The 21,887-nt window shown below is 40.1% G+C and overlaps 3 protein-coding genes across 6 annotated transcripts; 1 reads left to right on the top strand and 2 right to left on the bottom strand.

Moving 5' to 3' along the window:
• On the bottom strand, positions 1 to 9,366 carry herpud2 (HERPUD family member 2). 3 transcript variants are annotated; one of them, XM_071469383.1, is made up of 9 exons: positions 9,120 to 9,366; positions 7,830 to 8,185; positions 5,223 to 5,300; positions 4,210 to 4,323; positions 3,560 to 3,726; positions 2,885 to 3,010; positions 2,207 to 2,542; positions 1,932 to 2,043; positions 1 to 881 (listed from the first exon to the last, which is right to left on the bottom strand). In XM_071469383.1, exons 2-9 carry the CDS (start codon positions 7,974 to 7,976, stop codon positions 687 to 689), a joined length of 1,275 nt encoding a protein of 424 aa, XP_071325484.1. In that variant the 5' UTR covers positions 7,977 to 8,185; positions 9,120 to 9,366; the 3' UTR covers positions 1 to 686. The 3 variants fall into 3 exon arrangements, with proteins under 3 accessions (XP_071325484.1, XP_071325483.1, XP_071325485.1); XM_071469382.1 differs by having other exon boundaries at positions 9,146 to 9,366; XM_071469384.1 differs by having other exon boundaries at positions 9,154 to 9,366.
• Positions 9,367 to 10,202: 836 nt separating this feature from the next.
• On the bottom strand, positions 10,203 to 12,469 carry pkdc (protein kinase-like domain containing). The gene is made up of 3 exons (XM_071469385.1): positions 12,388 to 12,469; positions 11,623 to 12,060; positions 10,203 to 10,975 (listed from the first exon to the last, which is right to left on the bottom strand). Exons 2-3 carry the CDS (start codon positions 11,991 to 11,993, stop codon positions 10,330 to 10,332), a joined length of 1,017 nt encoding a protein of 338 aa, XP_071325486.1. The 5' UTR covers positions 11,994 to 12,060; positions 12,388 to 12,469; the 3' UTR covers positions 10,203 to 10,329.
• A 4-nt stretch (positions 12,470 to 12,473) lies between these two features.
• On the top strand, positions 12,474 to 19,217 carry LOC139613067 (secretory phospholipase A2 receptor-like). 2 transcript variants are annotated; one of them, XM_071469387.1, is made up of 8 exons: positions 12,621 to 13,135; positions 14,938 to 15,100; positions 15,822 to 15,860; positions 16,007 to 16,378; positions 17,571 to 17,915; positions 18,134 to 18,232; positions 18,644 to 18,704; positions 19,020 to 19,217. In XM_071469387.1, the coding sequence occupies exons 3-8, from the start codon at positions 15,824 to 15,826 to the stop codon at positions 19,021 to 19,023; spliced, it is 918 nt and encodes a 305-aa protein (XP_071325488.1). In that variant the 5' UTR covers positions 12,621 to 13,135; positions 14,938 to 15,100; positions 15,822 to 15,823; the 3' UTR covers positions 19,024 to 19,217. The 2 variants fall into 2 exon arrangements, with proteins under 2 accessions (XP_071325487.1, XP_071325488.1); XM_071469386.1 differs by lacking the exon at positions 18,644 to 18,704 and having other exon boundaries at positions 12,474 to 13,135; positions 18,134 to 18,228.
• The last annotated feature ends 2,670 nt before the right edge of the window (positions 19,218 to 21,887 follow it).

Here is a 21,887-nt window from a genome sequence, read left to right as displayed (position 1 = left end):
CAAGCGCAAGATTTTTATTCAAAAAAGCATATAATCAGGAATTAAAGATGCATATACTTACACGTGTAAATTACATGTGTAAATACACAAAGTGGGAAAACGATGTGCTTCAGTAGCTGCAATGTCTTTATGCACATCGAGTGCATATATGAAAATGTCTTTAGGGATGTGGTTTTCATGGTTCATTTTAGGGAGATTCCTGATATATTTTTTTTTATGACCTGGGTCACATCCCTCATCTGAAACGTTTCAAAAGCATGACCATATCACTGCTTAAAATGGAAGACAGCTCCCTCCAGCGTCTCTCACCATCTGCACGAATCAATGAATACACGATCAATGAAATTGAAACTTTAAATGCTTAAGCATTTACTCCATTAACACAGCCTTATATATCTTTTCTAAATGTTCATTTATTCCCCAGAACCCCTGCCAAACTCACACAGCATCCGCTCTTAGACGTCAGAGGAGTCAGTTTTAAATATGGGTTCGTTCGTTGGCAGCATGTAGGAGGTTTGTAGCTGAGTGACGGGGGCTGTGCCCGGCCGTCTGGGATAACAGGTCAGTTTTGGTGGATGCTTGTGGAGTTAATGGGGTATCCAGGACAGTAAAGATGAACAGGGGAAATGCTGTAGAGCGACACCTGCTGGCAGGAGGAAAAGGGGTTTTGAGAGGTAGGGGTCTACCTAGTTGGCCGGATGGGGCCGTCCCTCAGGGATGAGCGAGGTGAAGAAGGTGCTGATGAAGGACCACGCGGTGGTGAGGAAGCTCGGCTCAGGGAGAGCAGCAGCTGCAGCCTGGGCCTGGGCCTGGTCCTCAGGCCCTCCGCCCCCTTCCTCACCGCTGTCATCGTCCTCTAGCCCCTCGTCCATCAGTCGTTCCTGGGACACGCGAGTCAGACAATATTGAAGACACAGTGCTATATTTGGTTTGTTTTTCAGCAGTAAAATCTCCAAACTTTGATTTTAATAACATTTATTATAAATGACCTTATGAAAAAAGATCAATTTTTGGTGCGGATCCATATCTAAATGTAGATCCATTCGTTTGTAACATAGCTTGATTGGCCTTTTTTTTTTTCACATTTTCAAAACAGAGAATTTCAGATAGTTTCAAGGTTTCTTTCAAGGTTTCGTATCAACTACATTCTAAAATTGATTGCTGTAGTAATTTATAGTTCTGTGTGAACTCTCTCTTATGACTGTCAGTGCAGCTGCAGAACTAGATGGCAGTCTCAACACTTCAGGCAGAGCTGAGCGTCATTCTACACCAAAGCTTATATTCTCTCACATCCACTTCTGACAGTTGGAGGTAAAAATAGTGGTAAAGGGCAGGCACATAAATGGTTTGGCCAGAGGCAGAGGAACTGCAGTTCCTAGGTATCATGTGTAGTCTGTGTATATTGAAGAGATGCAAATCAATTACAGTGAAACCCTTTGCATATCTACACATGTAGCTCAGAGCTCATTTTCATGCAGGAAAATAAATACACACATATTTGTCTTGTTGCAGCTGATTAAAGATTCTACACAGACAAATCTTCAATTGTCAGTCTTTGAAGTCATCATTGGAAAAGCAGATAAATTACACTGATATGTCTGTCTCAACGTGCCTAATGATTGCGACAACAGTAGATATGTAAATTTATTGTGTCACTGTGCAACACGGAAATAATAAAAACCTTGGTCGCTGTGTCAGACTGTATAGTATCAGTTTGAGGCATGTCACATTGTGAGTCGTAGCACTAAAACATAAACAGATGAACGATTTGATAATGCAGCAGAACAATTAACAAGCTGTGGCCGTAATGCTGACACTTCTATATAAACTGACACAGCCTTGCAAGGTTTTCTTCTTTCCAACAGATTTCTCACATAAATCTTATTTGTTTGTAGGATGAATTTGGGACATGCCAACATTCTCCAACTCACCATTTCCTGTATGTCCTGATGTCTCTCTGCTTCCTCCTGAGGAGCTTCAGCTCTTTCTCCTCCTCCAGGGTTCTGCTGCTCCGGCCTGAAGGGAAACCAACCGGCCTGGTGCCTAAAAAATAGAAACACAAATGAGAACACGCTCCTAGACCTGGGCTACAAGTTTCATCTTTAAAATTCAGATGTATAGAGACACATTTCAGCTGTGCTACTCTGCTACTAACAGGACAATGCACTGAACAGAGCGGATGTTACTGTCTGCAGCTCCGACTCACAGGTAGACGAGAAGCATGGCGCCGACCACCATGACGAAGCGGCTGAAGGAGGAATAGAAGTAGACGATGCTGAGCAGGACGCCAGCACGAGACACTGTGTACAACCAGTCCAGCCAATCACGGTTCAGCTCGTCATCGTTCAACACTGCCCCGCCCTGCGCGTTCATCTGGATGTTGGGGTTGGCCGGCGGGTTCTCCGGTAAAGGGTTGGGCGCCGGGTTAGGCCCCAGCGGGGGTTGCACGGCTTCATTGGGCTGAGCGGGTTGATGGGGGGTGGACGAGGGAGAGGAGGGAGCGGAGGTGCTGGGAGGCTGAGAGGCAGCTACTGCTGCTTGGCTGAGAGGAGGAGGTGAAGAGGGAGGAAGAGGAGACAGAACAGAGGATTCACATGTTTAGAAAAAAAAACAGTATTTCCAACTTAAGTTTACAACTGGACAGAGGAAGGTACAAAGTCATACAGACAATTTTACAGATTTGGTTTTCATTTCAAACTCTACATCATCTGATTTTACTGATAAACACAACAACTACACCACCAGCTCTGTCAGCCTTAGAAATTATGTTTATAGACTAATAATCTGCAACAGCCAATATGTTGTGAAGGAAACAGTGATATTAATCATCTTGATCCTTCAATTCAGTGTTTTAACCGTTTACAGACACACTTCTTTCACTTACTATTGCATGTAGTAATGGCGTGCATACATCTGCTGCCACCACAGCATCTGCATGGGCATGTACATCGGGTGGGGGGGTATGTTGGCAGGGAGGCCGCCTTGTAAAGGGACCTGGGCTCCACCTGGCCTGTAGAAGAAATGTCATAAATAGACGGTCAAACAACAAAATAAATACTCAGACTAATTACAATATGGTATCTTCTGTGCAAATGTGACGATCATACACCTCATCTCTCATATTTATTCCTGACTTTCGGTATAATGCAATCCAACACAACACCATCACAAACTGCAGCCTTATATATTATCAGTGTTGAACCAGCACCTGTCTCACAGTCCTGACAAAAACTGAATATAATTAGCTTCTTTAAAAGGTTTACATTACATTACATTACCCAGTATTTTAATGTCCATTTTAAGAACTGCAAAGTGAAAAAAGATCTGCTTTGGGTATTATGTGTGTCACAAATTAGTTTGCATAAAAGTTTTATTAGCAAAATGTATATAAATAGAGGTATTGTCAAATCACAGTAGTTTCTGCAATAACAATATGATTATCTAAATTGTAACCTGGTTTGGCTTAGAGAAAAAAAGAAGCCTATTTGTTTACCCTATTTTGAGGAAAACACGAAAACATTGGTTATGAGTCATACTGTGGTACCAAAGACTTGCTTACCACTGAGGGACTCCAGGGGGGCTCTGAGGGTTGTACTCGGGGAAGCCGCCACGATACCTCAGCCCATCATAACTTCCTGGGACAGAGGGGGAGGAGGAGGAAGAGGCTGTCTGACTGTCCTGATTTGGTGTGGTGGCAGGGGAGGCGGCGCCGACGCTGTCTGAACTCTGAGTGACGAGATAAAAACAACCAACCATCATCAACCATTAAATAACCAATATGTGGAAAACAGCTGTTTTAAAAAAATATGTTCAGACTAAATCAAAGCTCATTTTAGTGGCAGTGTGGCTCCATAAAAAGTCAATGTGAGGACATGAGTGGGTGCTGACAGACGCTCATTTGCTGTAGTCTGTGCAAAGTCGTAACAACTCGCATCAAGCACATGTCCAGACATCTTGTCATCTTCGGGGTTTAGCTGTGTGTGAAAGCTGCTAGAACTAAATCTGAAGAGCTACAAACAAGTGTGTGTTGTCATGACTCAGCAACTCTCATGAATGTTTGACAAAGCTGAACAATACGCCATTTTAATGCATGTTTTCCGCCTTTGTGTGTCCTGTAATGAGCCCCAGCTCCAAACAATAAAGCTGTCATCCACACGTTGTTTGAGGCCTATAAGAGGAGGACACGCTGTGCTGTGTCGGTCTACTCACGCTGGAGTCGGAGGCAGAAGAGTTGGCGTTGGCCATGGAGGGGCTCCGAGGCATGGGCGAGCCTGGGGGACTGTGGGAGGCACACACTAGATGCATCATGTGGTATTCATCCTGCTGTGGGTCGATAAGTTCAGGACAAGAGCCGGAGATGTGCGAGGAAGAGGAGGAGGAGGAGGAAGAGGAGGAGGAGGAGGAGGAGGAGGAGGAGGAGGAGGAGGTGAAGGCAGCAACAGAAGAGATAAGACAAGAGAGAGACAAAGAAATGGAGATAGAGGGAGAGAGAGAGAGAGAGGGAGCAAGAGAGAGAGGGAGAGGTAGGATTAGTGTGGAATTGACCAGAGTTCAGACACAAAGCTCGGCCTTTGTTGGTAAAAACCCATCAGATCAGCTATTGTTTCCCAGGCAGCCTGTTTCAGTTCCCCCACAGTTGCACTCACAACCAACATGGTCCATAGTGCTGAGGCTTGACAAGTCATTTAGAGGACTGAGTAGCTGCATGCATACACTTTATTTCTTTCTGTCTCTTTTATAGGAGATCTTTGCTTTAACACTTGACTTTCCTGTTCATTATGTAGAAGCTGAATTGGATAATGAAATACTGTGGCGGTGCACTCTGGCTTCATTAACACTATTTTCCTGTGACAAGGAAAACACTGAATGTGTCACAAATGAGGCATCAAGCCCATGTTTTTATGCTCCAGGAATCTTCAGTTCCACCGTGTGAGCACAAAAGGAGCAGTGGCATGATACGTACAACATAACCAGTTTCTTTAATGTCACAATAAATCATACTCGTTGTGTAGTTTCTAGTTGCTTGACTCTTAATATCTGAAATAACCATATAGAACATTTATAGGAAATTCTGGACATCAATAACTTCACAAGCTGACTAACTGTGTATATTAATGCACCTAGGAAATAAAGACATTATCATTTTTTTAAGAATCAATCAGGGCTGCCAAACTAAATGTTATCCATGTGAAACATTACGCATGCACACACACAGTCCTCACCTTTCTAAGCACATCTCTGAGCTGCAGGTGGTCTTGAAGGAGCCGTCCTGAGTACACCAGCCGCTGGTCTTTGGAGAGCTACAACACAAACAGCATCATATGGTGAGAGAGGGAACAGATCAGCGTAGAGACAGTCTGAAGACGCGTAAATGTGTTTTTCATGTCGCAACAGGCCAGCGCATGTAGGTCACTGACTCACTTAACTATCTCTCTCAGGCTTTTCTTTACAGTGTAACCAGATAGAGGCGCCGTGTGATAAAAATGCTGTGATTATATGACGTGACCTGAAATCTTGTGGCTCTTCCTCAGACATTAACTGTAACACTGGGACACTGGAAATGATACTGTGAAGGGCCTCAGAGCTAAAATGAACCCCAAACATTCTTGGAAGCGTTTCCAAGGTCAAGAATGGACTTTTTAACCTCAGATTTTAAAACTGCAATTTCAATATCTACAATTCAATGACAAACCGAAAAACTCCATGTGCTGATAAATGTAATTTGATACAACCAAAATCAACAGCTACTAAATCGACATTGTGGTGAGACTAGTTTCTCAACTTCTGTTTTCAAGGCCAGGAATGTTGAACCTCAACAACAATTTTGTTCTGAGGATACACGACCAGTGTGACCAGCCCACAGTGATCCCACATCACAGACTAGAAACATGAGCCTTTCAGATAAACACTAATGTTTTGCCTCCAGCTATGAGGCCGGTAAGACCTTGTTGTATGGAAACGTTATTGTGTGAAATCAAAAGCAATAAAGTGCCTTTGGATTAAATTAGATATTAGACTGCTTGGCTGGATTAGATTATAAAGGTCCGATATTTTACACTATCCCAGTGTTTTATTTGAAGTGTTGATATCCATTGGAAGATATATCTGTTGTTTTAAGAACCAAAAACCATCTCAGTGTAGTTTTACATCTCCTCTCTCAGGCTTCTCTCTGGAGCTCAAGTAAGAACAGGTCGGTGAGCCAATCAGAAGAGAGGATCTGGGCCTCTCTTCTGATTGGCCCACTGTTTTCAGAGTGATCAAATAAAGGTAAAGCAGATTTCAAGTAAACACTCAGAAAAACCAAATCCTGCAAGGTTGGATGATGGGTCCAGGTGGGCTGGGGTTGGGGAAGTCCTGACGGCTTGTTTTAAGGCTCAGTTTCTGAATACAGGCTGTGTGCATTTCTCTGTGGACTGAGGCTTTGATACTTTCACTGTATCAATATAGAACCTAGATCTGCTTTATGATCAAAAAAGACACAGAAATCTTGGACCTTTAAAACTTTAAAAGCATTCTCTGTGTGTACAGAAATTTTCTCTGTGCATCACAAAGCTTTCACTTCTCCTTAGTGGCAGCTCCTTTACGTCATTGTAGGAAGGACACTTGACCACGAGAGAAAACTGGCAACAGAAACTGAAATGTTGTCCCCTCATTCCCACTATATTCTCACAATACATAGAAAATCTCACATTTATGTTTGTTCTTTTATTACATTTGCTTCTTTCTCTTGTGGACCATGATCTGCCATGAGCCACATATGTGTTCTAAAGGACCAGTGTCTAGGATTTAATGGCATTCCCTAATCTCTCCTTTTCCAAGAGTGTAGAAGAACCCACAGTGGCCTTCAGGTAACATAAAAATGCAAAAGGTCCTCTCTAGAGCCAGTGTTTGATTTGCCTGTTCTGGGCTACTTTAGAAAGTGGTGCAACATAGCAGGCTGTGTGGAAAAGGACCCACTCCCTATGTAGATATAAGGGTCTCATTCTAAGAAGACAAAACACAGTGATTCTTAGCTTCAGGTGATCATACATCAATGAAAACATAATGATGTATATTATATTCAATTTCTACCATTAGTCCCCCTAAATCCTATGCACTGGTCCTTTAAGATAAGAAGAGGAAATGTTCCAGTCACACCTCTTCAAACTCTCCCTACCACTTCTCTGTTGTAGCAGTGTAGTCATATGAGCACTTCTGAATAAGTCAGAGTTTTTGTCAGAAACACCCAAACACGGGCTGAGTGTTGTGACAGACCAGCATGGAGCAGTGAGGTATTACATGTTTGTGCATTAAGTCTAATGTTAAAACTTCATTACAACTGACTGGTCCATTAACTGGGGTACACGTCCGGGTGAAATCCACAAACATCACCCCTCCCCCTTTAAGTGCATGTTTTGTTGCTGTGGTTATACATCGTTGCTTTGCTCTTATCTGTGGCCTATTTTTTTACTGTGACAAATAAAAATAAAAAAATAAGAATGTTCTGAGGTACAGATACACAGATGTAAACTACAGTCTTCCAAAGCAACTGAAGAACTTATCTTTAGAAATGCACCATTCTCTATCCTCTGAATACAAAACTCAAGAGGAGATTATTTTACCAAACATGGGAGCAGGAAGCAGGTGCTTTATTGTGTATAAACCAGCACAATGCACTATAAAATCTACTTACACATGGATTTTATTGTAACTGACATAAAAAAATGTTTAAGCCACTTATCAAATCTGTCTGTGTGTTTTAATTTCGATAAAATGTATGAATAAATGAAGACATTTATATTGACAGATAAAATACTACTGAAAAACTGTCAAAGACAAGAGCTACATACCGGCTTGCTGGGGTACACATTGGAGATGTGACTCTTCAGCCTCTCCACGGTCCAGTTGAGGAAGCAGTTTATGGTCTGGTCTTCATACTTCTGGTTGGGGGCCTTAATGACCAGGGTTACAGGACTATCAACTGCCCCAGAGTCCATGGCTCATATTACTAGCAGGGTGGGCTCTGAAGAACCTGAGCTCAGGAGAGCTTATTGTCACTCCATTCTGGACTCAGCAAAACACCTAAAACAGTCCCTGCCGTGAGTGGGGGATGGGGTTCCCCCTCTACAACATCTGCTGCATCTGTAGATCTGTTCGTGGTTTCCAATATAATGTATCTCTTGGTGTGGTGACAGCTCCTGGATTTCTGGTGAAAAAAAGAGGAATAATCTGAGTCTCTTTGTTCTCCGAGTTCTGAGTTTGCTCTCTAATATTCATTCATAATAATCAATTGATAATCAATGAATCAGTTCATCTTTGACATGCCACATCTTCCAGTCTTACATTGTAATAAACTGAATGTCCTTGGGATTTGGATTCTTGACTGAATACAAAGAGCTATTTGAAAACATCAACTTGGGCTCTAAAAATTATTATCGTCGTTTTTCACTATTTTCTTATGTTTGTCAAACCAGACAATTTATGAAATTTGGGATTTTTGCCTAACAGTGGAAATGAATGATTACTTAATGAGCTGGACTTTACAAGAGCTTTTTGAGAAATGATTTTCATTCTTCCCCATTTCCTGATGTTTGACAGACCAAACAACCAATCAATTAACAAACTAATCTGAATATCAATCGATATTGAAGATAATCGTTACTTGTAGCCCTTTAGGTTATCTTATCATGTCGTGACTTCTATAATTAGGGGGCTAAAACATTTAAACACTGAAACAGAAACTCACCACTACTGAGGTGGGGGGGTTCACACTTCCTGACACCTGCCCTGTTGCATCATTTTCACAGTAAACTGTCAGAACTACTAACTTACTGTAAATCATCCGGAGTCGAGGTAAAACAGGAGATTCAGAGTGAACTTAGCCAACTGCTCTGTTTACCAATGAAGCCTTTGTGTTCACAAACTGGCAAATCCACTGTGTAAACAGGCTTCATAAGGCAGGTCACTCCGGACTGCTCTGTTTATATTCTGACCCCTGTCATAAAGCCAGGTAGCGGGGTTAGCTAACCGGCTAACGTTAGCTTCGCTGAGGTTTGCTAGAAAATCGTTCGGACTAACAAACCGTTCCCCCGGTGGCAACACATTTAACGACCTAAGTGAGTGAACTAAACCCGGATTACCCCTTCAGACAGCTCTCCTCTCCCACCTTCTTACTCTTCTGCTGCCGTCGCCTCTCCCCGTCCGGGCTCCGCTCGCCTGCCCTGTTGTTGTAATGTCGGCTGTGAGAGCGGAAACACGTCATCATCCGCTTCAAACAGCTGATCAGAAAAAAAAGATAAACAACCACGACGACTGACCATTTCTAGTCCTAACCTATTAAAACCGGTGTAACTGTTATAACCAAAGCTATAACACTAAAAGTTATACAATCAATAGCATTCTTGCTAGTTATTTAGTCAAGAGTTTATGGCGGCGTGGTTGCTAGGAGACACCTAGAAACAGGTAACCATTAGTTTCTTTTAAAAATAATTAACAGGCGATGTTGTGCGTTTTTGATCAGCTGTTTATTAGTGAATTAAACATTTCTAACAATGCATATACCAACTGAGCAAACAGGTAACCTTCAGGAACCCTTTAAGGCTCCTTCCCTGAGGATTATCTTTGTGAAAAGCTTTTTAGAGAACCTTAAATTAGGTAAATAAATCCTGTTTATTTATTATTTATATACCTCATTACACCCTGCACAGCTGTTGATTATTGTTGTTCATTTGCTATTTATTTCATATCTCTTTAACACCCTGCACACCTCTTTTTTGTTGCTTTCTGTTCGTATTGTACATATTGTAAGTTATGCTGCTGCTGCAACTCAACAATTTCCCAATTTGGGATCATTAAAGTACTTTGATTGATTGATCAATGTAACATCTCCTGAAGGTTTCCTAAAGGTTATTTTGTTATGTTCCCTGAAGTTCCCAACCAAAAAACAACGAATTACTCAAATCGTTGTCAATATACTGATTGAGTGATGCTTCAGTACTAAAAGCCTTTCGCACTAAAGAGATTGAGGATGTCTTTGAATGATCTTCTGGTCATTCAGCAGACTCAGTTAATGTAGTTTTAGTGTGGGACAGGATTTTTCAGGATTTGATGGATGCAACCAAACAACAACCAAAATGAGAAATGAGATGAGTTTACCAACCTTGCAAAACATAAAAAAAAAATCTCATTCTAAAGAGCTGCAGTATAAACAAGAAAAGCCAAAGCATATTTCAAAAACCTTTATTCATCCAGAAAAGGTTTGATAAGCATGCTTCACTGCAAATAGGCACGAAAGTATTTAACTGTGTGTTTGTAGGTGATTCATTTTTCCATACACGAATTTCCAGCCGATCACCTTTCAGCCACATGCTTACTTCTCTGGTTGTCGGATGTTTGAAGTTTTTCTTGCAGTTTCAGTTTGCACAGCACCTCCTTGGTCAGCTGTTTACTGTACCGGTTGATCTTCCAGTGTCCGGGCATCCATCCCAGCAGGAAACGGTGAAAATCTGTCCACGCAAACGCAAACATCTCCCTCCACTCTTCCTCTAGAGCAGCAAAATCCACATCTTTTTTCACAGCTAGCTTTAATTCTGTGAAATAGTAGTCCAGCAAGCCTGGTACCCTCTTTTCACACTCCTTTTCCTCCATGCAGCTTCCTAAAAAATACACCACATCTTTCATCCCACAGCCCCCGCCAACATACTGAAAGTCTACAGCTGCCACATCCCGTCCACTCTGGGAAAAGCAGAAGTTGGCCAACTTGGCGTCTCCGTGAACGATGGTCTTGAAGTGACATCCACTGAGTATCCTGTCAATGTCGCCAGCTGCTGCTTTTAGCTCCGGATCATCCATGGCCTCCAGCTCATCTGGCCGGGTCTCCAGGTGCCAGTAGGTGCCGACAGGCCACAGCCCCTCTGGTGCCATACCCAGGAACAGAGCATGGAAGTGGGCAAGCCAGCTGAGGCAAGCCCTTATCTCTCTGTCCTTCACGCTGGTTCTACAGAGAAAAACAAACTCATTTATTCTCCTGTGCATTATGTCTCGCTCTTCTCCATGCCTTGAAACACCTGGAAAATATGCCTTGAAACTGAGAGTTACACAGTATGTAGGATGTTGAAAAGAAAAAACAGCCTGCTTCAGTACTGGCACACCTACACTCACAGTTTCTTATAGTTTTGTTTGAAATATTTGGACTGATTTTTTTTTTTTTTTTTTTTTTTTTTTTTTTAAATATATATATATATATATATATATATATATATATATTCTGTACTCCAGTACATTAAAATGGCTATGATGTTGAACTGCAGAATTAAACACTTTAATTAATTAAATGATGAAAAAACTGAAATCTAGAAGTTCATAAGCTTTTTGATCACTTGCTTAGGTGTGTGGGGAAGTTCTGGGGGGAAAATTAGACTCTTGACTCCAGTATTTCTAAAATCTTTGCTACAGTCATGCTGATCAACCTATATAGACGTTTTGTGGACACTGATTTTGTCAAAATGTATTTTTTCAGCACAAACAAAATGTTTAACTGTGTCATTTTAATGGAAATGCAGGATTTGTCCATTCATTTGATGCCCTAGACTTTGCAGAGCCACAGATTACCACAGTATTTCATACGGCACTCTGTGCTCATACCTCCTCCGATCATAACCCGCCACATCCAGGTCCTCCAGCACGATCAGCATCTCGTCTCCATGGGAACAGGCAGCCAGGCAGGCGGGGATGGGACAGCTCGGATTGGTGGAATAGTTCTGGTACCAGTGCGTCTCCACCTGGTAAGATCTCACTTTACGTGTGTGTGAGCGATCTGTGTGCCAGCCACCCGGGTGCTCGGCCTCCTCTGGAAACTTGACATGTTTGACGACCACAGAGGGCCGGTCGCTGCCCTCCAGGTGTAGTCTGACTATCTCCCCATAGCCGCTCCACAGGGTCTGGATCTTTACACCAACATGCAGAGATGAGGCACCACACGCCTGCAGGATGAGATCCTGGTACTCTTGTTTCATTTCCCAGGTCAGTGCTGAACCATCCAGTGGAAGAGGAGGCACAGAGTCGGTTCTTGCCCACAAACACCTGTTAAAATAATAACAATAAACTCTATTTATATAGCACTTAAAACAAAGCGCTTTACAGTAAGTAAGAGGAACAATTCAAATAAGCAGGCAGCTCAGGTGAAATCAGGATATGCTCTAACAGATGCACTGACTCTCACAGCCCTATTGTATTTTGTTGTTATTGCTGTTTGCTCATTATTTATATGTCACTTGCCTTATTCACAAGTGATCAAGCTTGTTTCTTTCTCTCTCGCACACATTCAGAGGATGCAGCTATGAATAATGAATATTAACACGACTACTGTATCAAATTTGAGCAAAGTTGACTGTAAATGCAATACGTTACCCTTTGCTTCTTGCCAAATGTGCCTCAAACAGACAGACAACAGGAAGAATTGTTTCCAGCCCTCTGTGTGCTGTTTAAAGATACAGTCACTGGAAAAAAAAAAAAAAAAAAGTAAGCCAAATGAGCACCACTGCCACCTGCTGGACTGGAGTACACAAACAGCTCTTTAAATAGTTAATAGTTAGTTAGTTATAGTTAATAGTAAATAGAGTTAGTTCCAGACATGCCTATATAGTGGACCCATAGTATCAAGATTTATTTTACAGATTTATGAAACTTGATTAAAACAACAAACTAATTATTTGTGAACTCTTTCCAAGATCAAATTATTTCAAATTAATTTGAGCCCATATCCCCGGGTGGAGAGCTGGATATTACTACTACTAAATTAATTATTATTGTAATGTGGTTGTATTTGCCCCTAAACAGTGCCAGCTAGAATTAGGCACAGGGTGAAATAGGCTCTCATTTCCATTGGCACCAATAAATACCACAACCAAGTGATGTAAGGTTTAACACAGCCTGTCCCATGCTACAAAAGTGAGTGTGTTTGGTGTTCATTTCATAGACAGAGTAGTTCCTGTCCTTAGAAGCTTCAAATTTTTTTTAGGCATTTTAAAATTCAAACTTTTTAAAATCTTTCCAGGATTCCTTGTAACAGTATCTACATTTGGAGCTGTGTGCACCCACCTCCTTCGAAACTAATGGGAGCTTCCTGCATAACTTGCATCTGACTGAGTTAATGATGGTAGGTGCAAAGTAAAAATGTTTCTCACTATTGTTTTGTGAAGAGCTAAAATGTCTTGGTTCGCAATGCAATGGAAAGTTTATATTATTTAGTATAATTACTTCTAGCACAGTGTGTACAGTGGTATGAAAAAGTTTAGGCAACCCTGACAATTTTCATTATTTTCATTTATAAATCATTGGGTGCTTGGATCAGCAATTTCATTTTGATCAGTCAAATAACTGATGGACACAGCATTATTTCAGTAGTGAAATGAGGTTTATTGGGTTAACAGAAAATGTTCAATATGCATCAAAACAAAATTAGACAGGTGCATAAATTTGGGCTCTCCAACAAAAATCACAGCCTCTAGACGCTTCCTATAGCCTGTTTTGGGTCGTTGTCTTGTTGAAATATCCAGCCCCGGCGTAACTTCAACTTTGTGACTGACTCTTGAACATTATTCTCAAGAATCTGCTGATGTTGAGTGAAATCCATGCGACCCTCAACTTTAACAAGATTCCCAGTACCGGCACTGGCCACACAGCCCCACAGCATGACGCAACCTCCACCAAATTTTACTGTGGGTAGCAAGTGTTTTTCTTGGAATGCTGTGTTCTTTCGCCACCATGCATAACTCCCCTTGTTATGACCAAATAACTCAATCTTTGTTTCATCAGTGCACAGGACCTTATTCCAAAATGAAGCTGGCTTGTCCAAATGTGCCTTTGCATACGTCAAGCGACTCTGTATGTGGCGTGTGTGCAGAAAAGGCTTCTTCCGCATCACTCTCCCATACAGCTTCTCCCTGTGCAAAGTGCGCTGAATTGTTGAACGATGCACAGTGACACCATCTGCAGCAAGATGATGTTGTAGGTCTTCGGAGGTGGTCTGTGGGTTGTCTTTGACCATTCTCACCATCCTTCGCCTTTGCCTCTCTGATATTTTTCTTGGCCTGCCACTTCTGGCCTTAACAAGAACCGTGCCTGTGGTCTTCCATTTCCTCATTATGTACCTCACAGTGGAAACAGACAGCTGAAATCTCTGAGATAGCTTTCTGTAGCCTTCCCCTAAACCATAATGTTGAACAATCTTTGTTTTCAGGTCATTTGAGAGTTGTTTTGAGGCCCCCATGTTGCCACTCTTCAGAGGAGAGTCAAAGAGAAGAACAACTTGCAATTGGCCACCTTAAATACCTTATCTCATGATTTGATGCACCTGGCTATGAAGTTCAAGGCTTAATGATCTCACCAAACCAATCAGTTCTAAGTAGTTACAGTGTTCAAATCAACACAATGACAAGGGTGCCCACGTTTTTTCACATCTGATTTAATTTCATACAACTTAATATTGCTACACTAAAAATCTTTGTCTGGAAAATACCCCAGTACTCAGCTTTTATTAGAAAATGAATGGCATGCCAGTGTGATCATTTTCTGTGAAGACAGAGTGAATTATTATGCAGCCTCAAAGGGGTGCCTAAACTTTTTCATACCACTGTATGTAGCCTTGAAGTGCATATTTACAACCTCTTCACAAGATTCTCATTTTAAAACGTGACAGCCAGAAACAGCTTTTAAATGATAACGTCTGCTTTTTTAAATCAAGAACCCACAATTTCAAAATTACTATGCTATATACTCATAACTATTAGAGGGAATAGTACAAATATTTTTCCACATTTATTTATTCCTACATTTATTTATTTTCCATGTCATTTCTGACCCCAGTTGCCAGTGACTTAAGGCGTCTTTGGCTTGCCCTTTAATTAATTAGTATATGGTTTGTATTTTACATGATTTCCATATGCTTTACATTTTGAGGAAGAAACATGTGCATACATAAGAAGATGGGACAAAGCCAACTAAACCTGCCTGAAGTGTTTCTGAATCAACTTTAAGTGAGTCTCTAAATGATCTTTGAGGAGAAGGAAGGAAGAGAGAAGACCAGTAAACCACTGACAAATCAAGACTCAACAAACATCAGGTAAGTCTGCATAACCTGTTTATACTTGTGGATATTTTTCTGATATTAGCAATTAGTTATCTTTTTTCTTTTTTTTTTTTTACATCAGCTTATACCTGTAAATACAGAGATGCATATGTGACAAAAAAATTGTGCTTATTGGAATTGAGCCTGTTTTTTATGTAGAAGATGAATTGCAATAAAGAGGAGTTGACAAGAATAAGGGAGGATTTGGCTGAAACAGTTAAGGAGAAGGGGACGCAGAAGGGGCATAAAACATTTCAACTGCCTGTGGTTGGTTCTGACTTTAAATCACTGAGCTATGATCCAATCACATTTTTAGAGTAAATGAGTGTAATTAGAAACTGCCTTTGACAATACTTTTGCATTGACAGTGACAGGATTAAGGGCCATGCAAAATTCTGGATCGAGCAGATTTAAAGAGGATGAAATGTTGGGCTTCATTAATTTATGAAGCAAAGACTGGATGTAAACAATTTAGAGTTTAGCCTCTGTCAGCCATGATGTTGACTTGGGTAGACAAACCACCTCTTATCCAGTGAACCAGCATTTCGATCCTCATAGTACACTGGCAGAGTGACTGCTGAGCGACTTTATATTACTCTGGAGAACAGCATAAGCTGAAATGATCATTGTTGGTGCCACCTAAAGGAATATTATACATTTTTGGAGTTTGACAAAGAAAATTCTCTTTCCCCTGTTTTTATGAACTCTGTTACAGCTATGGAAAGGATCTCATGTCTAATTCTCCTTCTGTCAGGTCAGTGTTTTACCTTCAATTTCCTGTAAGTGCAAACTTATGTTGGTACGTTGAAAATATCTGACAGCGAAGTCATTTCTCTCCAGCCTCCTTCCATTTGTTGCCTGTCGTCCACAGCATAACATTTTGTGACATTTCTCCCACAGGGCTGTGCTCTCTGTCTTCATGTGTGCCCAAGCATAGCTATGTTTTAGTTGAAACTCCAAAAACCTGGTATGAGGCGCAGAGCTACTGCAGAGAGAACTGTCTGGACCTGGCCACCATAGACGACGTGGGAGAGATGGAAACAGTTCTCACAGTTGTCGGGGACAAATATGTGACTGGCCTGTGGACCGGGCTTCGGGCAGTAGATACTAAGATGTGGCACTGGTCTCTGCCCGACAAACATTTCTACAAGGAGGGAGAAAGAAATTATTTAATTTGGGGGAAAGAAACATTAGATAATTGTGGTTCTTACAGATATGGGAAATTTTATTCAATTGCCTGTCACAATATTTTTTTTTCCATTTGCTTCGATGGTGAGTGTCATTCATTCGCATTCTGGTGCCACACATTCAGTTGCATGCTAGCAAGTTTGAATATCGTATGCTGTATATATGCACACAGTGTATCATATTCTGGGGGCTGTTATTTGATTGTTTTCCTGCACATGCACAGTAGCTGCATGAGAAAGTTTCCCGCCCATGACCAACTGTCTGAACTGGCAAAAAGAGAAATGGTTGAAATCCCTTTGTTGCTCGATTTCTTATGTGATCTAGCAACTGTGATGTTCGTACAGATTTTTTTTTAGAAGCATCAAACGAAAAAAATAAACAATGTTTGCAACTTTAGGTAACCATATTACAATAATGTCCATATTATCCTAATAATTTAATTTACCCACATATTCACCACTGGTTGGTTGGTGGGTGATTGGCCATATTGTAGTGCTACTGCTTCAGATACTTACTGCATGGCCCAACATGAAATCTGAGATTTTGGGCTTTTTATAAGAACAACTTGAGCAATTTGTTCTGAAGTCAATTAAGAAAGCATTTTTGTATTTTGAATTTCCTCTTCGATGTGAGTGATACATGTATTTATAGTGATATTCTGCCTTTCTCCACTGGGGGAACATCCACTGAATACGTTTACAACTAATTTGCAACAGTAAATGTTTTGTAGATAACATAATAGTGACAGAATTACATTTCCTGTTAATGTAATGATATGTTACAAATGTATGTACTTGGCAAGTTGCAAATGTAAACTGCTCATAGGCAACATGTTTGTTTTCTTGCAGTATAATATCCACTTTTGTATAAAGTATTGGTAAACTGTTCTATGGTTATGTTTAGGCACTGGCGGCACAGGGTTGAAAATTAAATATATCATGAAAACAGATTTAACACAAAATCAGTACTCTGTTCAACAGGTCGTCAATATCATGGCTGCCAATTTACTGAAAATATTTTTGGATTATCAATGTTATAATTGTTATTGACATATTGTATGTAGTCACTAGGAAAATTGTCTCACTTCACCAGTAGGCCATCATCCTACTGTCTTCATGTCTCGTCGCCTTGACTACCTCTCATCTAAATCATCTAACATGACATTGGTAGATGTGTTCATGTTGGAATTGTTTCATGTCCCTTTATAAGACTGGCCCAAGGATCAAAAAGCTATATAACAAACAAATAACTGGAGTTTCTTTCTTGTTTTATTTAGCAAAAAAACTTGGTGATGAACAGTATGTTCTCACCCCAACAAAGCTGACTTGGATGAATGCTCAGAACTACTGCAGGAAATACCACACAGACCTGGCCAGTGTGAGGAATGAGGCAGAAAACCAGATCATTCAGAAACTAGCAAATGGCTTCACAGTGTGGCTCGGCCTCTACAGAGACGGTTTGCAGTGGTCAGACGGGACTTACTCCTCCCTGAGATACTGGAAAGTGGGTCATCATATTCATGTTGCACCTGGTTCAAGATTATGTGCCGCTTTGTTGAAAAGTGAATCTGGTAGATGGGAAGCGCAGCCATGTGTTGAAGAGCATCCATTCCTCTGTAACTGTAAGCAAACCTCTTCATTTAGATTATTTCTACTCTGTTTTGGTTAAAGCCTTTGATCACAGTGGTTATGTTTATTTTCTCTATGCTATAAATGCTAAATCTGTAGGTGACACTGATGAATGGCTCAATTTACATCCTACTGTGTGTTGGTCTGTCATAATGGATATTGTGTGTGTGTGTGTGTGTGTGTGTGTGTGTGTGTGTGTGTTCATTATCAGGTCCCATTACGAGGGTCATTAGAATGAGGATCAGCTCACAAGACTCAGTTCTGGAACAAAATAACCCTGAAGTGCAAGACAGCATCTTAAAGCAAGTGAGTCAAAGGCCACATTCACACTTGTCATTTCAAATGTCTTATATCCAAATGAAATCCAAATGAAATCCAAATGAGATCACAAATCTGACCGGAAGCCATCTCCAAACTACATGCAAATTAGCAAGTCCAGATGGGGATTGTAATGAACATGAAGCTGTTTAGTAACAACCAAAGAAACCACAAGAAGAAGAACTTGTAAATTTTGATAGTTTAAAGCAAAACTATAACTTTTCCTGAACAGCACCCCTATGAGCACATGTGGTATTTCCAGAATAATGTCAGGTTGAATTTCCTTTCATTTCATTACTCTCTTGAGATTTGACCTGACTAAAATTTTGTGTAACAATGGCACAAATAGAGAAGCAAACAGAAGCAAAAAAGTCACCGACACATTTTTTTCATTTGCAAAAAGAAGTTTGTGGCATTTCCTCTTTCAAAGATTACGAGACCACAACAATAAACAGCAATAACAGGTTATTAGACACAAGACACAATTTTGATATTGATAACTTGATGGGGAGACTGGCTGGGATGACTAAGAGTTCAGCCTGAGAGAGGTTTAGTTGACGGTGGTGTTCCTCTATGTGGATATGTCAGGGAGACAAGCTGAGATCCAGGAATAAACTGTGGGCTCGTCTCACAGGTATAGTTAGGTGTCGTCTGCGTAGCAGTGATATGAGAAGCCACGCTAGCAGATATTGAAAAGAGGAAAGGGTCCCAGTAAAAAAAAAAAAAAAATCAAACCAACATTTTGTTCTACTTTGTTAATGTTGTCTTCTGTTCCTCAGATGACACAGGAGCTGAGGAATGTGAGTCTGACTAATATTGTCACACTAAGATGGAAGAAGCATCCTGATGGAAGAGTTTTTGTCAAGGAACCTTAAGATAGCAGGAGACAGAAGTCACACATGAAACAAAGTGCTCACTAATTCACTGATTAATTTTCATACCAGCAGTGACCTATGATATTAACCATGACTGTGTAGTGTAATGTAGAAGTGATCTAAACTATGCCATTGTGGTCACTTAATTGTTTTGGTAACACTTCTTATTATTGACAGATAATCATATCCACCAACCCTCACCTACACACACATTCACACATACACATCTCTCCCAGTGCAGAGGAAAACAGCACAGAGCAAGTAACCTACATACATCATATTGCAGTCATATTGTTTATTTTTGTTTATGACTATAACTACATGTTAGTTGTGTTGTTAAATTTGCTTTTATGCTGTAGCTGTGGCTCCACACTGTAGTAATTTCTCATTCATGTTTTCATTTGTGGTTAGCAGTAGATGAAAGTGATGTTTTACTTCTATTATTCATATATAATTTCTGTTTTGACCATTGCTTGTTTAGGTTTCTGTGTTGATGACATTTAAGATTAAGAATGTTCACCTAGGGGCACTTCTCGCTGTTGCTGACAGGAGGTGTTAGATCTGTCAGTCTGTCAGGTGTAATCAAAGGCAGAGAACCCGTATATTACAATTTTATTTGCTTGTGAACGTACTCCCACATAAACACAATAATTTTGCATTACTACAATCTTTTTGTTGCTATATGAAATAAAGTACAGGAGATATTTAAAGAAAATATTGGTCATCTTGTTTGAAATTTTCCTGTATCACAATTTATTTACACAAACAATGAACACTAAATTTCTTGCAACACGCACATAAAAACATGTATAACTATCACTGAGTTTTGAACAAGACATGAGTTTAAGTATCCAGGAATCACCCATGGGTGCATGGAAAACAGGATCTGCTAAAAGCTAATTCACCGTACTTAATGATGCCAGTCGTAAACAAATGGGGGCTGAAGGTGGGGCTCAAAAAGCGGTATCAGTACGCAGCAGTGGCTGACATTACAACATTACATTTGGTTAAATGATCCGCATTTACACTCCAGCCCGGATTAAAGGCTCTTTTTGTGAAAGCAGCCCCGGATACAGCTGCAGTTTGCACAGTACCTGTTTTGGTTGTTTTCATTCAGATGGCTTAATAATTAATTATATGAAATAGCAGTCCAGTTCATTCCAGCTTTACAAAGGTTGTGTCATTAGCCTAAAGCCACAACCTTACCCTAAAAATATACACAGAAGTGTTGTTTTGACTGACAAAAAAGTAGCTCAATCAGAGCCTAGAACCTGCTCAGTCATCACAAAAAGCAGCCCAATTTTTTAATATCAGTATAATTCAATGCTTCTTCATCCAAAGTATTTTAGTTACCCTTAAATTACATATTAAACATCACTTATATAAACAGGTGTAAACAAGACACAGGAAGTGTAATGTTGACATACATCCTGTGAGTTGCAGGGGCTGCAACTTGAGCCCCATTTTTGTTTACATATGGAAAATGAAATATGCTGAATTCACAATGTGCAGTTCTTGTTTGCTAATGTACATTTGGATGTACTGATAAGTTAAATTTCACTGGATTAGTGACTGAAGAAAACTTAAAAACAGGGTGATTCTCAAGCAAGAACTGGAGTTATAAGTAATGTCTTTTCTCTGTGATTTCTAAGTGTAAGTTACAGTGAATGACTCAGATGTTTGACACTAATTACAGCAGTCAGGCTCTAACGGTAGAGTAGCTTATCTCAATTGCCACTGCTGATGCAAAACATATTGATAAGTAGTCATGTACCTGTCCCTTTGTCCAGTTTTTGAGACCCTTACAGTCTCAAAAACTCTAGATTGTAGCAAAACTTTTGGAAACCAACCCAATGAGCCGAAAATATAACAAAACTTCCAGATCAACTTCACCCTCCAAATGAAAGAACTGGCAGCAGTGTGTGCCAACATGAAGCATCCAAGTTTAGTTTGCCCTTCACAGCATTAGTTTAGTTTGCATTTGTTTTAATCCACTTTTCATTCGTTTTACATATTAAAGAAGACATATCTGCACAGACACAAACAAACACACACTGACCCTGCATGACTCATTTCTAAATCAGCTTTATACTCTGCGACATCCAAATTTACAGCCGACCACAACACTGCCTTGTGACAGTCTCAATTGGGGTGAGTTTCATGATTCTCACTCTTTTCCTTCTGATTTTTTTTATTGATTTTCAACCTCAACTGCAGGCATTAGCACACAGGCCAGAGGTATACACTGATGACAATGAACAGCAATAATCAGTAGAAAAAGGCATAAAGCAATGGAATAATGTATATAAAAATAGAATTCTAAATAAATAAAATAATATACCATTAAAAATAAATTAAAATAACACAGGATCAAAAAAAAAAAAAAAAAAAAACAGTAACAATGCTATCCTCCTGTTCATAAAAAGTGACAAAAAAGACCATCACCAAATATGTTGAGCAGCTGCAGGGAAGAAAAAGTGCAATATATTGAACCTATTAAAAAAACCTAACAACTAAAACTTCAATCTACAGATATGTAGACTGTGTGTATATAATCGATTGGCATAAAGAGAAAAAACAGATTTAACAATAATTTTGTATCAACACATTCAAGATTAAAGATTAATCTACTGCAAGGTAGGTCTGTAATCCATTTTACAGTGTTGGCCTGTTTAAACAAATAGGAGTTACTTACCATCCAAATACAATGCATCACTAAGTTTTACTGCCAGACTCATTTACCTGCATTTGTAATTTATGTTCTGTACAGTT

This window comes from Trachinotus anak, unplaced genomic scaffold (assembly GCF_046630095.1).
Source record: "Trachinotus anak isolate AG129_WGS33_773 ecotype Australia unplaced genomic scaffold, CSIRO_AGI_Tana_v1 ptg000032l, whole genome shotgun sequence".
Classification (NCBI taxonomy): Eukaryota; Metazoa; Chordata; class Actinopteri; order Carangiformes; family Carangidae; genus Trachinotus; species Trachinotus anak.
The sequence above is the reverse complement of the archived record's forward strand: the minus strand, read 5'-3'. Positions and strand labels throughout refer to the sequence as shown.